This window comes from Chrysemys picta, chromosome 1 (genome assembly GCF_011386835.1).
Source record: "Chrysemys picta bellii isolate R12L10 chromosome 1, ASM1138683v2, whole genome shotgun sequence".
Taxonomy (NCBI): domain Eukaryota; kingdom Metazoa; phylum Chordata; order Testudines; family Emydidae; genus Chrysemys; species Chrysemys picta.
In genome coordinates, this window is record NC_088791.1 from 73,547,456 (window position 1) to 73,565,061 (window position 17,606).

Below are 17,606 nucleotides of genomic sequence, written 5' to 3' on the forward strand. Positions count from 1 at the left end.
GAAACCTGTTTTTAAAAAAGCGAACCAGCTCACTTAATGTGAACTTTGCCTGCATAAATAAAACCATCTGGTTTGCTGGCTAACCATCTGGTTTATCTAAAGATTGTCGTCTCCTGAGTATTATTCACAAGCTGACATGTGATCAGCCCTCCACAGTCCCTTGTGGTTTGTACGAGCTTTCCCACGACATTGTGATTTTAATTGTTTTATCTGTTTTTCTTTTTGTAAAAATTTGGTATTTTAATCTGCATCTTGTAATGCTGTGTGTGTTTTTGTGCAGTATCTATGATGCCATGAGCAGATAGATACTATGACTGAGATTCTGTTGGGGGCAGATGAAGAGAGGGCTGCAAAAGAACCATTTGGAGTGCCTTGGTTCTGGGGCCCATTCAATGCTGGCCCTGGTCACAGTGCACTCCAGAGTAGCCCCGAGACTGCTTTAAACTAAACCCGCTATTAATGACCAACAGAATGGACTGCCTGCCTGTTAGGGACTGCATTGTGGCCCCAACCCTTCCCCATCTCTCAACCCAAGTGCTTCAGTGAGTGGGTGGTGTAGGAGACGCCTATGGCAGCTGGGGATTCCCCAGCGACGGGATAGGGGCCAAATCACCTCCTAGAATCTGGCCTTGTGTTTATAAGATTTATTATTGGTGTGCTGAGTATTAAAGGCTGAAGAGTGACTAAGTTTCTGCTGTCCCTCTGCTTCATAGACACAATGTTTTCCACTGGGAGCCCTAGTAGTGCCTTGCCAAAAGGGTTCCTCCTCCTTTAGAGTTCAGCTACTTCTGTTTCTGGAGAAAATGTCTCAGTTCTCTTCTAGGTCAGACAGTATACAACAGTTCACCTGCCTTGATACTTTTGCCTGATCTGCCATCCTACCACAGGCTGCAGAAAATATTTCAGTCAAATAACAGATTCAAACTATAGAAATAGAAAGTCTGAAGCCAAAGCCCAAGCCCCACTGCCTAGCGTTGAAGCCCAAGCCCCACCGCCCAGAGCTAAGGTTACATGACCCCCACCCAAGAAGCCCTTGGGCTGGCAGGGCTTGGTCTTCAGTCCCCCCTCCTGGGGTTATGTAGTAATTTTTGTTGTCCGAAGGAGGTCACGGTGCAATGAAGTTTGAGAACTGCTGTCTTAGTAAATAAACAAAAACTGCAAGCTGATCTTAACACACTAGATAAGTAGGATACTGTATAAATTAGCAAATTCTGACACTGAGTGATAAATAGGCTGGCAGTTGCCTTGGCTTTCCCAGGTTTTCATACAAAGGCTAAAGATCCTTCTAGCCTGGGACTATCACTTCCCACAGTTTAGTCCTTGCCCCATATTTGTTTCCAGGTGTGTTCTTGAGGGAGAGTGAGGTACCCTCATGAAGTCATTGTCCCTTTTTATATCTTCTTCCCACTTGTTGGAAAGCTCTTTTGCTGTGACCTGCGTCAAACAGTTCCCATTGTGTAGAGCTATCTCTGAGAAGTTTCTATTGTACACATTTCCTGGGGTAAACATTGTGCTTGTGTGCATTTCCTCAATAAGCCATTAACATTGTTTGGTCTTTTTACTGTTGTACCTGAAAGGCTGCTTGTGGGTGTTTTCAACCTCACATGTTTCAGTAACACTTACATAGCCAAACTTCATAACTTCACATATGACAAGAACACATACAATTCAATGAGATATTAATGTCTAGCAGATCAAGACTTTTAGAATGATACCTCTCAAGACACACGTTGTACAAAACATATCCTAGTTACATGACAGTGGTGAATATTGGGGTGTTGGAGTGTCAAAACAGGGAAGCGGTATTGACATACCTAGTGAGCCAGAGAAGAGGAAGCCAGGACAGTGCATCTCTCTGCTGAGGAAAGTTGAGAGAAAGCAACAGGTCCCAGTGTCCTTAGGCGGGGAAGCAGACTACTGGAGGAATTGCATTCTGCTTCCTCAGCAGCTTAGGAAATCTATTCAGGCAGTTTTAGAAAATCAATCCTATACACTGTTTGCAATTCTGTTTACTGTTTGGTTTATGTGAGCACCTAACTCAGATATAGTGGGTAGCCTTCACGTCAAATTTTTACTACTTTTTGTTGATCTTTAAAACCAAAAAAGAAACACTTCTGTAAGGAGGGATTTTGTGCACACGTGTGCTTCAGAGGAGAGTCTGAGTTGTGGTAGAGGCCTAACCACAAGCTAATTCTTCTTCACTATAAACCAAATTACACTATACCCTTGTACACCAGAAGGGAATTCAAATGCACAGTGTTGCACCATTTCCAGTCAGAGGGCTTGATCCTTAGATTATTGCTTAGCTACTGGGTGTTTCAGTAAGAGAGAGCTCTTACAGTCCTTAGGTAAAAATCACGTTGAAATACCCAGGAATTGAGATTATTCCTGAGTAGAAATGGCAGGATTGAGCCATATGTGATCTATTAAATTTCTATTTATTGATGGACAAAGATTTGAATACAGGCCTATACATTTAGTACTTTTTCAAATTCTACCATAAAAATTTGCATTTGTGACTTCCATCCAATGTGATCTAAGCCTTTCCACAGGTCAACCCCATCTGTGAGCAGCTACCAGAATTCACAACAATCAGGATAATATTTATCTTTACATGCAAATATTTTAAATAGCCTTTTTGGAGATGAGCAATTAACCCAATACATTTGCATTACACCCAAGTAATAAGTAATATTTTCTAAAGGAATAATATGGAAATCTTGTGCAATCCCAAATTGTTTTGACAGCAATATTTGTAAAAGCTGGGAAGATTCATTTTCCTGGATGCATCAAACATTTTTCCATTGGTCACAGCATTCTTGCACTAATTCAGTTTAGAAGACTCTTCAGCTCTTGTCTGGATGACTATAATCCGTGAAAAGCAAACATTGGAAATAATGTGATTCTTGAGTTAATTACACATTTTATCATCAAACAAATACAAAATGTAACATTAGCGCTATACACTAATACCCTGATGACTAAGGATAATAAGATTTGCTATAGCAAATAAGGCCAATGGTAGACCAAGTTAAATATCTTCCTCCTGGCAAGTCTGAGAGGGAACACTACCTGAGCCCTGCAGTGATCATTTTTTGTCCTAAATAAAGAATAAGGTTTTTTTCACCCATCTGTATCTTAGTATGTATGAAGGAGCATTAGTCTTTTTACTGGTCAAAATTGTCCACCCCTTTAAAAAAAAATAATACAGTGATGCACCATAGTAGATTATGACCTACTGGTATGTGGCAGCAAATTCCACATGCTGAATACACAGTGTATAAGAAAAGTCTTTCCTTTCATTTATTTTAAATTGACCTTTAATTTTAGAATGACTCTTTGTTTTCACATTATGAGACAGCACAAAAGGAGCGATTGATCAATTTTTGCTACATCTCTTAACTTTAAATATTTCAATCAGGTCCCCATCCTCTTTTCCCTCTTCCAGCACCTGTGCTAAAGGTATGTGGAGTTCCCCTTACTATAGTGAGTGTTTCCTCTCTCCTTTCATAAAGATTCATACTGAAAGCTGGCCTTATTGACATACCTTTGCCTTGATACTTCACTGCCTTGTACCTTGTGTAGTTATTTATTCCTATGTACAGTTTGTATAAAATACTATCATTCTGACCTGGGTATGTTTTACACTCATTTTGTACAAGCTGCAAGTGAAGAATCAGGTCTTTTGTTTCACGTTTGGGTCCACTATGTTTAACTTCCAAATGTTTAACCTGAATATAAGTAAAAGGCCTGATAGAAATGAATCTCCATGAGTTTTCCCTCCCAGCAATCCTGCAAGTTTTCCCTTCAAGGTGATACAGTTTAGGTAATGTAGAATTTGCACTGAGTAAGGATTCTCAGTGCTATGCATCCTAGGGACAGAAGCCACACATCCACGGAGGCAAAAGCTGTTTGCATGGATAGGCTCCAGTAAAAGCTGTGTTGCAACAGATTGTATCCCTCTGTGGCTGGTTAGTAGTAGCCATGGAGAAGATTCAGAGGGAGATAATATTGCATTAACTTAATTTTATGTAATTACTCCCAGAATTCAGTGCTGTCAAAGAAATTTGTACTAATATGAAGAAAGAGAGACATAGGAAAGACATCATTCAAGTGCCTATTGCTATTAGCTCTTAACTGTAAAGATTCAAGCCAAAAATTTCAAAAATGACTAGTGATTTTGGATGCTCAATTTGAAACATATTATTAGGAAGTATTGAGTACCCACTCTTTGAAAATCAGGCTCACATAGGATGTCCCAAGTTGGGCACCCAAAATCACTAATCCCTTTTGAAAATTTGGCTTCAGATCCTAGATTTCTCAGAACTCATTAAAACTCTTCTCCCACCAAACTCATATTTACAATAACCCAATGCAATGTTAATTCATGAGAATTCACAACATATACAAACATACACATCTACAGACACTGTAGGCACAAAGTTCTCTCTAAATACCTTTTGCTGTTAGGCTCTAATCCTGCAAGAAATTCCATACAGGTGGACTCCTGCACCCTCACTGTAGGCACAAGTTCTCTCTAAATACCTTTTGCTGTTAGGCTCTAATCCTGCAAGAAATTCCATACAGGTGGACTCCTGCACCCTCACAGAGTTTTCTATGGAATCAGGACCTTGCAGTTAAGATAAAATGTTTTTTTTTTCTCCAGAGTTATAAAACAATTCCTCATAATTCTGAATGGAAAATCTCTTTCGAACCAAAGAATTTAAATGGTGGTTGTTAGTTATATAACAAATGTCCTATAAAATGCCTTTTCCAGTTGGGTCAGAAAAATCCTACCTGTTCTGGGAGTGATGTTTCTAGTAAGGACAGATGAACAACACATAAATCTTACATTTAGTAGGAATTAGTAGTTTGTATTGTCATTTACACCTGTGCAAAGCAGATAGAAAATGTTACCTGGTCAGTATGTTATATTGCACAGGTGCAAATGAGTATACAAAGCACAAGGAAGTGGAGAATATGGTACTGTGAGTTTTTCTGGAGATTCTTGTTGTCTTTTCTTTCCTAATATTAGTTTTATTGCAGCTTTAGGGTGTGTGGTTTTCTAAGTGGGTTATCAGAAGAGATTTTGTATGCATTGATTTTTCTGAACTGCAACACCTTCCCTAGTCTGGAACCTTTTTCTCCATCTTGCCCTTCATCTCTATTTTCTCCTCTGCTTCTCACTGGGAACTTTTTCCCCCATGATCTCTGTGAACATGGTTATTTGTGACATAATTTTCTCTCTCTCATGTTACATACTCTACTCCTTGAAGCATGAGCTTCTAAATTAAATAGCTTCTAGCTTCTATTCCAAGATTTGTATGGGCCAGAAATGGGGAAAAAAAGAAACAAACAAAAGAAAACCCCAAACCCAGTTCTTTCTAGAATCACTATTAAATGTCCAACTGTGTGCTAATTACCGCTTTACTTTTCTAACAGAATATGGAAAGGCAGATAGTCAACTTTATAAACCGTATCTGTAGCATGAATTTTAGTGGCATTTCTAGACTGTTGGCAGAGACTTGCAGCAGGAGATGACTATGTGAGTGGGAATGAATGTCACAGGATCTGCAAAAGCAAAATAAAGGAAGTCTTATGCTAATAATGCCTTGAATGCCCCTATTTAATTGATTATTTAATACTTAAGCCCTGATCTGCACTGAGAATTGTGTTGGCGTAGAGAGGGATCCACCCAATACAGGTTGTACAGAATGTATTTATAAAGTTGTTGGGCATCTAAAGGAAATCCTTTTGCAGGTCACATTTAAGACCCCAGCTATGCAAAGACTTAAATGTGCTTAACTCTATGCACTGTGAGTAGTGTGTTTTACTTGAATGGAACTATGTAATGTGCATAAAATTAGGCACATGTGGAAACCCTCAAATGTTTGGGGCCTAAAATGGATTAGGACTATTCAATTGTACTGGTTTAGGACTATTCAATATATTTATTTACAGGCAGAAGGTTTGGTTGTTTAATGACAAATTAAATGTATAAATAAAAGTATCGACTGTCAACAAAAATCTGTTTCAGAAATACGTATTCATTCAATCTGCATTTTTTTTATACACATGGATTCCATATAGAAGAAAGAACAGGAGTACTTGTGGCACCTTAGAGACTAACAAATTTATTAGAGCATAAGCTTTCGTGGACTACAGCCCACTTCTTCGGATGCATATGCATATGCATTCAGAGTAGCAGCCGTGTTAGTCTGTCTCCGCAAAAAGAACAGGAGTACTTGTGGCACCTTAGAGACTAACAAATTTATTAGAGCATAAGCTTTCGTGGACTACAGCCCACTTCTTCGGATGCATATGCATCCGAAGAAGTGGGCTGTAGTCCACGAAAGCTTATGCATCCGAAGAAGTGGGCTGTAGTCCACGAAAGCTTATGCTCTAATAAATTTGTTAGTCTCTAAGGTGCCACAAGTACTCCTGTTCTTTTTGCGGAGACAGACTAACACGGCTGCTACTCTGAAACCTGTCATATAGAAGAAATGTCTTCATACTCATTATTATTGGCATGAGGGTTTTTCACTCTTATTTATTATCTGTGTTACTACAGCACCTAGGCGTCCTACTCATGGACCAGGACCCCACCATGCTAGGTTCTTTGGGGCAGGGACCATCTTTTTGTTATGTTTGTGCAGCACTTAAACATGGATCAGGGCTCCATTGTGCTGAGGCTTCTAGGTGATACTACAATATAAATAATAATTTGGATATCTCAGGATTTACCCAAGGAAGCATTATCATTTCCCAACAACTCCTCAGAACACCACTTTTGAGCTGATACCAAATATGATAAAATTCAGACATCTGTGGTTTTTTCCCATGATTTGGTCTGAAGCATCTGAACTCACGTCATCACAGGTTAACTAGTGCAGTGCTCTTTTAATATTCACCATGCCCATCTTAGTAGCATTCCTTTATAAGAAGTGCACTATATAGCCTCTAGGTGGCACCTGGATTCTTTTGTTTGTCAAATGTCTTTTTGTTCCATTTAGCAAAATGAACTCATACAAGAGGAGAGTTTCAAAGTTAGGAGAAAATCTCTCACACTGTGCACAAACTTTAAAGAACTTGGAACTTCCTCTATTTTCAATGTCTGTCAAGCTTATATTTACGGAAACATTATTTCCTTTGTGGCTAAGGATCAGACAGGCCTGTTTCAAAGTTAAAGTAGTAAACAAAATAAATGAACAGAAATAATTACAAAACATTATACTACAAAATCAGTAGTAAAATGTAAACTTAAAAGGACCATATCCCACTGCACCAAGAGCCAAGCTCAGAAGGAGTGGTTCTAAGTGTCTGGGATGCTTTTCAACTCACATTGGCTTAGGTTAAGTATTAAGTGAAATACTTTGGGTGATAGTGCCATTTGTTTTAGATTAAGCATTTAATTCTACTTTGCACCAAGTTTTTGTGTTGATATAGGACACAATCTTGAAAGCTGTTCCATGTAGATAGGCCATTTTTACTCAGAGACTAGAGGTCTTGGGACGGTTTTATATTTTACTCACCACCTTGGTAGTGGTTACTCCTTATCATGCTCAGATACTATGGTATAGATACCTAGAAAACAGCACCTACAACTAGCACCTACAAATTAGACTGAGGCACATGAAAAAATGTATCCAGATGGGAGAGATCCCACTGATTCCAGTAAAATTCCCTCTTTGTAATGGGAAAACCATGCTGGAAGTGAAAGCCTCCTTCTAACCAAAAGCTTTTTAAAAAAAAAAAGTATTTAGAAAAGGACCCATTGCATGAAAGGGCCCAGGCAGAGAAAACCTTGGATGGGTCTGAGGAGCTGCTGTCGCTGTGTAACACTAGTCAGTACTATTTAGTGGATTATTTGGGTTAGTTTAATGATAACATAGGTTATCTGCTGTTGTACAGCAGTAATTCATAAAGTGTAAAAAAATAAAAGAGCACGGAGAACTTAAAAATTGGATGGTAACAGACCACGAATCCCAGTGAAGACTGAACCTGGTGATACTCAACAGAAAGATCTCACCCATGCTTGTAGCGGTTTCCATCATTTCACAGTGACTCAACAGTCATCCGAGGCGTCAGGGTGACACGCAGTGACAATCCTAGAACCTTATTGTATAGTAATACCCAGTTATTACATAGATTTACCTTATAGCCTTTATCTTTATTATGGCTCTGAGCATTGGACAACAGGGATTGACTGAGACATTTGGTGAGTCAGGGGACTGTAGGACATGAGAGAGCTGGTGCTGGAGAGAAGGGAGAAGGACTGGAACCCTAGGATTGGGGGACACTGCGAGGCTGGTGCTGGGAATGGAAGACACTGACACTGGGGAAAATGGTGGGATTGGAGGATGCGGGGGGGGGGGGAGGGGGAGCTGATGCTGGGATTGGAGGTAGGGATGTAAAATGTTAACCATTAGTCTTAACGCTTAACCATTAACCCTTGGACCGGCCGGCCCCAGCAGCCACACTGGCCAGAGCAGCCCCAGCTGCTAAATCCCCGTTAACCGTTTAAACCAAATCTTGTAATAGTTTAAACGATTAACTTTTAAAACGGTATTTACATCCCTAACTGGGGTCATAGAGAAATGCTGGGAGTGGGGGCCACTGGGCTGGGGACGCAGCTGGGAACTGGAGCTGGGATTGTGAGATGCTGGGAGGCTGGTGCTGGGGTCACTGGGGAGCTGGTGCTGGGACTGGGGGAGCAGCTGGGGCGGGGGGGGGCGCGGCGAAGAGGGACACTGGAGGACGCGCTATGGGTGACGATCGCGCCCTGCACCAGCCTCTTCCCGGCAGCTCTCTCAGTCCCGCCCCGCCGCTTCCGAGACTCCTGTCCCCCTTCCTTCGGGCAGCCGTAAAGCGCGGCGGGAGGGAGCCGTCTCGCGCGGCCGGAAGTCAGGCTGCGCTTTGCGGCTGGGCTGCCCCTGAGAAGCGGCTCCGGAGGCCCCGCTCTCTCTTTTGCTGCTGCTGTCGCTGGCGGAAGGTGAGTTTTCGGCAGCTCCGCGCCCCCCCTCCCCCTCCCCCTCCCCCTCCCGCTGGGCCGCGCGCCGCTCACCGCCGTGTCTGTCTGTTGCAGGAGGAGCCATGCCGGCCAAGGGGCCCCTGCAGAGCGTCCAGGTCTTCGGGCGGAAGGTGAGCGAGTGAGCGGGCGGCAGCGCCCCCGGGACCAGGCCGCGCTCCCCGGCCCGGCAGCTGCGGCCTGTGCGCTCCGCGGTGGCCCGGGAGCCGCAGGGGCCTCCACGTGTCTCGCCCGGGCCCAGCCAGGCGGGGTGGCCGGTAACCCCGGCCCGGGGCTCCCGCCGCGGAGCTGCTCGGGATGTAGGCGTGGGGGCACCTCGCCATCGGCCGAGCCCGTCATCGCGATGGGAGCCAGGCCGCGGCGATAGGCGTGAGCTGCAGCACCGCGTAGTGTGTACAACAGCCTCCCTGCTACACCCACCCACAGCCCCCCATAGGTGTTGGAAGTGGGGGTAGGGCAGCGCCCCCTGACTTGAAGTAGTTTCCATCATGTACAGGGTTTACAATGTGGGTCAATGGCTCTCAGCGCCCCCACTATACAAATTGTTCCAGTGCCCCAGCTCTCCCCGCCCCCCGATCACACACAGGTAACACTGTAAAAAGCCTTCTCCACGGCATGACTTGCAGGGATGGCAGACGGTGAAGGTAATGGCTCTGCCTCTGGGCCTCTCCTGCTCCCTCCATGATCTAGGAGGCCTGGTTGCTGGTAGTAAATTACGTCATCACACTTCCCACGTGTAGATCAAATTTTGTGTGTTTTCAGCAAAGCTGACTCGCCTATATATTTTTTTTATTTTAAGTTCTCATCTGACCTAGTATGTTTCAGTGGTTTGCAGCAGTGGCTTTGCTTTAAATGAAACCTACTTTTTGAAATCTTGAGTGTCATAATCTAGACAGATAGCACTGTATGCTAGTCTGTAAAGCAGTTGGTGCACAGTTAATAGTATACAAATGCTTTACTCATATATGCTTGCTTTTTTAGAAAACAGCTACTGCTGTTGCTCACTGCAAGAGAGGAAATGGTCTCATTAAAGTGAATGGAAGACCCCTGGAAATGATTGAGCCTAGAACCCTGCAGTACAAAGTAAGCACTTTATTGGTTTTCTTTGGACATTATTCTATGTTTATGTACTATATATGTGGAAGAGCAGAAGAGTTTCTTGTTGCCATGATGACATACAGTAGATCGGGGCGGGCAAACTCTTTGGCCTGAGGGCCACATCTGGGTATGGAAATCGTATGGCGGGCCATGAATGCTCACGAAATTGGGGGTTGGAGTGCGGGCTCTGGGGTGGGGCCAGGAATGAGGAGTTCAGGGTGGGGGAGGAGGCTTTGGGCTGGGGCAGGGGGTTGTGGTTCCCAGCCAATGGGAGCTGCAGAGGTGATGCTTGGGCGGGGGCAGCGTGCGGAGCCCCCTGGCTTCCCCTACACATAGGAGTCAGAGGGGAGACATACCACTGCTTCTGGGAGCCCCGGCACACATGGAGCAGGGCAAGCCCCCAAGCCCGCTCCCAGGCGGGAGCTTGAGGACCCGATTAAAATGTTTGAAGGGCTGGATGCGGCCCCCGGGCAGTAGTTTCCCAACCCCTACACTAGCCATCTCTTTTTTAAGTGGCCATGTAGGCTGTTAGCTGTAGCTTGACTATTTGTAAGTTTTGTATACAATTTTAGATTTTTGGAGTTGAGTACTCAGGTTAAAAAATAAAAGCTTAGAAGTGTATCCTCACTCAAGTCACTTTGCAAAATGGGATTTGAGCTTCTGTATCATTTAGGTGTTTTTCTCAATTTTACTCTGATGTATTTTCTCAATTCATTTATTCTTATTAGTGTTGATGGGAGCAAAGCATACATGTTGATAGGTGTTAATCTTCCTTAGATCTAACTTTATCAAGTTTAATATTACCTAGTTTGACTCATCAGTTAACCTCAAAGCACTTTACAAAGTATCATTGCTCCCATTTACAAATGGGGAAACTGAGGCACGGGAAGGCAAAGTGACTTGCCTAACGTCATCCAGCAGCAGAGTTGTGACAAGAACCCAGGTCTCTGCTCTTATCCACTAGTGACTAGGCCACATTGCCTCAGTGGTTTTTATTTAATTACCTTAGTGTGTGCATTGTAAATTCAAGGCTCGTAGCACCAAACATTTTATAAATCCATGCTTAGAAACCTTGCTCAAAACACTGATTGCTGCCTCTTGATTATAAATATGTTCTCATAATTTAATACAATTTTTATGTCTATTTCTTAGTTGCTTGAACCTGTTCTTCTCCTGGGCAAGGAACGCTTTGCTGGTGTTGACATCAGAGTCCGTGTTAAGGGTGGCGGCCATGTAGCACAAATCTACGGTACGACTCTTGTACAAGATCTTTAGTATGGGCTGGAATAGATTAAACTACTTATTAATAAATTATAAATATTTTTTATCTTAGGGAATAAACACCATCTACAGTTTAAAGCTTTGGCTATTACAAATACCAGTTTAATGGGTGTATCTTGAACTATATCTGTATCACCTGCTCTCATTTAAACACATGAATGATCTTTATGGAAATGATCTGAATGAAACTGGCATTAGCATTTCCCTCTTCCAGGGCTATATAAATGATTGTGTGATTGGTCATAAATTGGATTTTGGGATGAGGTTAAACAGCGTTTTCTAACTGCACTTCAAAGTCAAGCAGTTATTTGTCTCAGATAAAATTGCTCAAATAAAAATCCTAGAATCAGAATTTAACTTGTAACTTATACACATTGGGCAAAATAGAACATAAATTGCTTTTCAGAAGTGTTAACGTGCTGCTACTAGTTAAGGCCTGAAAATTCATTAAAATGATATGGCTCAGAAGAGGCACAGGAAGCAAGTAGATGTATTAACCCAAATCTTCATCTGTTTTAGTTAACCATCCGGACATTATTTTAAAATCAGTTTTTGATTAAAGGGTGTGGCTTGAGGTGGAAGATGTATGACACAAAATGGTTTGATGTGGTTTTATCATTACACTTATAACTATTTTTCATTTGTCAAATTCATTTCTGCCAACCCCTCCCCAAACCTTTGCCATGTTTTCTATGTAAACCTGAATTTATTGGATATTATTGTTAACTTGTCTCTTTCCTCAACAGCAATTCGTCAGTCTATTTCCAAAGCATTGGTGGCTTATTATCAGAAGTGTAAGTTGATTGTTTTGATTTTGTTTTACTAGCCTTTTTGAAGTGTTTAGCTTCAGACATTAAGTGCTATACGTAGAACAGTAATAGATGGCGGTATAGAAATGTTAGTCACAAATGTGATCTTTTTTCAGATGTTGATGAAGCTTCCAAGAAGGAAATCAAGGACATCTTAATCCAGTATGATAGGACCTTACTGGTTGCAGATCCTCGTCGTTGCGAGTCCAAGAAGTTTGGTGGACCTGGTGCCCGTGCACGCTACCAGAAGTCTTACCGTTAAAATTGTTCTTTACCCTTGTATCTTGCAATAAATATGGGGAAAAGTTAATAAATATTTCAAGTTTCTAAATCTAGTATTTGGTTTATATTGGATAACTGTTTGTTTTTTTAGGGTTGGGAGTCCTTCGGTAGTTAAATATTTTATTAATATAAGAGAACTGACCTTAAAAAAAGCACAGGGGAAGTGCTGGTATCTAGAAATAAAGAAAAGCACTTTGCTGCTGTTAGATACACATTTTTTTTCTTTGTTTCAAACAATAAACTCCCCATACTGTGCTCCATGCACCCTTGACAAACCACTAACAAATCTAGCAGCATAGCTTCTAAAATTGTTAACCCTGGGAAATTAAAAGATCGTATCTCAGCCCTCCCCCAAACCCTGACCAAATGCTACAAAGCTGTATTGCTGTTTTGGAGCAAGAGGAGTAGGTTTCCTTCTCTGTTGAAAAATCTATAGTGTGCATGTTGAAGTGCAGTAGCAGACTTCTTAAAATACCCTTGTGCTATGTGAATTTTTACATTTATATTCAAGACTAGAAAACTTGATTTTTTCCAAAAATCACGAAAGCTTTCATATGTCCATCATTCAAGCTAAAAAATGGTTAAATATAATTACTTACAATGCTTCAGAAATACTGAACATTGAAAGGGTTGCACAATGCTCTGAAAATGAGAAAAGGGTCCTTACTCTGAGATGCTTTGATACTAATTTGGGCACATGTAATACACCCATAACAGATCAGACACAAAGGGGTGCAGGTAAGAATATGTGATTTACAAAGCCCCCTGAGTTATCAGTTTGAAGGACAGACATGTTTCCTGTCTCTCAAGATTGGGGAGGCAATTCCAAGCCTTGGAAGTACATGTGTAAGATCTGAGATTGACTAAAAGCAGACACATGGGGAGTAATTTGGAGGGAGATCTAGATTAGCGATTGTCAACCAGGGGTATGCGTACCCCTTCGGGTACTCAAGATGTCTTCCGGGGGTACAGCAACTCGTCTAGATATTTGCCTAGTTTTACAACAAGCAACATAAAAGGCCCTAGCAAAGTCTGTACAAACTATAATTTCATAAAATGATTTGTTTATACTGCTCTATATACTATACCCTGAAATGAAGTACAATATTTATATTCCCATTAATTTATTTTATAATTACATGGTAAACATGAGAAAGTAAGCAATTTTTCAGTAATAGCAGGCGCTGTGACACTTGTATTTTTATGTCTTATTTTGTAAGCATGTAGCTTTTAAATGAGGTGAAACGTGGGGTTACGCAAGACAAATCATACTCCTGAAAGGGGTACAGTAGTCTGAAAAGGTTGAGAACCACTCTTCTAGATGGTGGAGGTGTGTGCAGTGTATGAGAGGAGAAAATTGTGGAGATGCTAGGGAGAGAAGTTGCATCTATTTAAGTAGATATTGAGAGGAAAAAGATAAAGAGGGCGGGTGAATGATGAGGAAGCCTTAAATGCAAAAGAGCTGGGACATCAGTCACAAGTGACCAGCAAAAATCACATGAAAAACGGGTGCTCAAATACTGAGTAGAGGCCTTCTGACGCATGGGAGCAGCTCTGGGTCATGATGAGAATAACTGCTTTGTATACTCAGCAGGAAATCATTTTGGACAGGAATGGAAAACACCATAGGCTGACCAATAGAGACTCTCGATTCTTGACCATATCACAGTTTAAGCAAGATACTATTTTCTCTCCCCCATTAGACAACAGTGGTACTTTGGGGGCTTTTTTGAGGGGTATCTTCCAAAATTCCTTTGTACTGTAGCCTCCATGGTCCTGCATTGTAGTGATTCCTTCCCACCAACAGCTAAACCCACTTCCTTTGCTAATTGGGGTGTTGGAGATGATCTGTAAAGGATTTTTTAAAAACACTGGACTTTTGCCCTTTCTTGTATTGAAAAAAGAACAGGAGTACTTGTGGCACCTTAGAGACTAACAAATTTATTAGAGCATAAGCTTTCGTGGACTACAGCCCACTTATGCATCCGAAGAAGTGGGCTGTAGTCCACGAAAGCTTATGCTCTAATAAATTTGTTAGTCTCTAAGGTGCCACAAGTACTCCTGTTCTTCTTTTTGCAGATACAGACTAACACGGCTGCTACTCTGAAATCTGTCATTATGCAAGGCACTGCATTTAGCCGTATGGAATGGAAATCCATCAACCTCATGAAAAAACTCGTACAGATACAGATATGCATCCGAAGAAGTGGGCTTAGTCCACGAAAGCTTATGCTCTAATAAATTTGTTAGTCTCTAAGGTGCCACAAGTACTCCTGTTCTTCTTTTTGCGGATACAGACTAACACGGCTGCTACTCTGAAACGTTTCTTGTATTGAAGAGTGCTTGCAGGGTTTTTTTTTTTTTTTTTAACCTTAAAAATATCTGCAGTCTGGTCTTCCTTGTTGCTGCTTGGGGAGCTCATGGATGTCTGAGAATGAGCTAAAATATTTTAGTATAAGGGAGTGATCTTGTTAATTAAGATTTCCTTTTTCATAAATGTAGTCATTAATATTAAATCGTAATAGCATAAATTGAACAAAACTTCTAAACAGGAATGATAAATCCTGCTCTCATTTGCTCAGCTTTCAGTCTCTGTTGATAACTAATTTTTCAGTCACAGTTGTGTGTTCCAGAGTGGATAAGACCTGAATTTCAAATTCAATGCAACTGAAAAATCAAACTGTTATTCTTTCCTCATACATCAGAAAGAAAGGAGGAGGAATGCAGGAAAGCAACAAGCCCATTTTTGTTTCCTTTTTGCAGATCTACTGTGACCCACTGGCAACTTGTTTGCCAGACTTTTTTTTTTTTGTTTTTTTTTGTCCTGCAGCAAATGAACAATATGCCTAATTTCACTTTAGAAGTTTTATTATGGTTTATTATTGTTCTGACTGATCTCTCTTGTGGGATGTTCTCTGGCTTCTCTTTCCTCTCAGTCTCCTTTGACCTGTGAAACTTCTCATCACCCCATCTAGGGATGCAGTATTGGCTGGTTAGAACATTGGAGCTCATCCAGGTTTCTTCTTGTGATCAGGTTGATGATGAATGATGAGCTATTCTAGCTCCTGGGCCATAAAAACTCTGCCTTCCCCTTTCTAGGCCTGAGTTTTTGAACGCAGAGATGGGGAATGAAACCTGGATATATTATATGGCAGTGCAGAGCATACTGCCTCCATGGCATTTCTTCAAACAGAGAAGCCCTTAACCACAACAAAAGTGAATCAAAATGTTTTCTAAAGTGGATTTTGATCTCATGAAAATGTCCTGTTAATCTCTGCAATGATGTCACGTCAAACTGTTTGATTTTTGTTAATAAGATGTAAAATGTAAATGTTACTTGATGGGGGGAGGGTGGTTTTATTTTCTGAAATACTACAAGTAAATTGGTGTGAGCTAAATGCATGAGAGCACTGTGGAAATAGGATGTAATAGTGAGAACTCTGTTTTTCCTATTTATTCTCTCTCTCCTGCCAATTACCTTCAGTAGGGGGATGAGTGGTGAAAAGGATTCTTCTACCATCGATAGTGATAGGAGCAACTTTACCAACTCAGCTCTTGCATAGCCTGCCCCTCCTCAACTAGCCCTTCTCAGCAACAAGATGTGTAAGACCAGAAAGGGATCCCCCAGCAGCAGAGGTGCTGAACTGGAAATTGGAGATGGTCTGGTTCCAGCTTGGCCCAAACCCCATCCCAGGACTCACTAGCTGCAGAAGCATTAAGCTTGGGAGGCAGGGTAGGGACTGGAAGCTGCTGTGCAAATGTGGATCCTGCCTAGTCTGTCCACCTGACATTGGGACTTACCAACTGTGGGTGTGGTGCAAGCTCTGAAAAGTTCCATGTGCCACTGGCATCAACAACGTAGGGAGAGCCAAAATTGGGAGTAGCTGTACCAGTGTGGCTCTGGCCTGGTGTATCCTCACTGACCAGATTGCCCTTTTATGCTGCACAGTCCTTATAGAAGCTGAAGACCCTCCTTGCTGCTATGGTTTTGGAGTCATTGAGATAAATTGTGCTTGACTGTAATACCCACATAGATTATAAATGGTTATTAAAAAGTTTGTTATTAAATGAGGCTGTTAATTTTGTATAGTTGAAGTCAGCCAACAAACTTTTAAATACAGAATTTATATCTTAAATTAACGTCATTTCTAATAGTAGAAAGTCTAGATAGAGAACACCTATTAATTCGTTCAGTTTGTCTCCCTGCCAATGCAGGATGGTTACCTAACATGTGTTCTCGTGGGCTTTTTTTTTTTTTTCCCCTTGATTTTTCAAAGGTCCCAAGTAATGGGGCTTCTACTTATTCCCTTATGCAGGCAAATTCATTTAATCGTCTGAATGTAATTCCTCCAATTCAACTTAATTTCCCCCCCCTCCCCCCCTTCCCGTTTCTTAATTTTAATCCCATGACTCTTATACCACAGTCTACCTCGCTGAGTAATTCCTTTCCTTCCTTGGATGCTTGTTGGACTGTTACGACCTTACCTTATCTGTCATCCCCCTATTTCACTAGTGACTTTTGTTGCTCTTTGTTTCCTCAAATTTCTCTGTCTTTCTGGTAATATAGTTGCCAGACATGAATGCAGTTTTACGGGTGCAGGTGTATTAGAATCGTAGAGAGGAGGATTATTGCTTTGCTGCTATATGCCTTGTTATGTTTGTGTTTTGAAGGCCTACCCTGCATGGGCCTTTTTGCAGCTATAACACATTGCAAACTAATGTCTAACATGTTTTCTAGTATGATTTCCTATTCTCTTTTTAGCATTATTGCTTTCTAGGTTTCTCAGTCCAAATAAGTATGTGTGTTCTGGAATATTTCTCGGGAATTGGTAATAGAATTTGGAGCCTCTCACCTCTGCATTGTTGGCTTGGGTCCGTACCAGGCTGGTAATGATCAAAAGTCATTGCCATCTATTAACTCCTTTTGGTGATCTGTGAAATTAATGGGAGGTCTCAGTCCAGCTCTTAATAGACAGGAGTCCATTCATCATTCACACTAAGTGGCTCCCTTCTTGGCAGTGAGCAGAGGTACAAAGGCACAGATAACAACCTACTCTCTTACTCATCCTGGCTGATTTTCAGTCAGTGTTGGAGCGTATGTTACTCAA

General features: G+C 41.6%; 1 protein-coding gene across 1 annotated transcript; it reads left to right on the forward strand.

The window, feature by feature from the left end:
• Positions 1–8,850: 8,850 nt before the first annotated feature.
• RPS16 (ribosomal protein S16) lies at positions 8,851–12,547 on the forward strand. The gene is made up of 6 exons (XM_005308495.5): positions 8,851–8,992; positions 9,086–9,141; positions 10,010–10,111; positions 11,279–11,375; positions 12,154–12,201; positions 12,333–12,547. Exons 2-6 carry the CDS (start codon positions 9,094–9,096, stop codon positions 12,476–12,478), a joined length of 441 nt encoding a protein of 146 aa, XP_005308552.1. The 5' UTR covers positions 8,851–8,992; positions 9,086–9,093; the 3' UTR covers positions 12,479–12,547.
• Positions 12,548–17,606: the final 5,059 nt, after the last annotated feature.

Coding starts and splice junctions, on each gene's coding strand:
- RPS16 (XM_005308495.5), top strand. CDS start 9,094: ATGCCGGCCAAGGGGCCCCTGCAGAGCGTCCAGGTCTTCGGGCGGAAG. Junction 9,142..10,009: donor TCCAGGTCTTCGGGCGGAAG/GTGAGCGAGTGA, acceptor TTGCTTTTTTAG/AAAACAGCTACTGCTGTTGC. Junction 10,112..11,278: donor CTAGAACCCTGCAGTACAAA/GTAAGCACTTTA, acceptor TCTATTTCTTAG/TTGCTTGAACCTGTTCTTCT.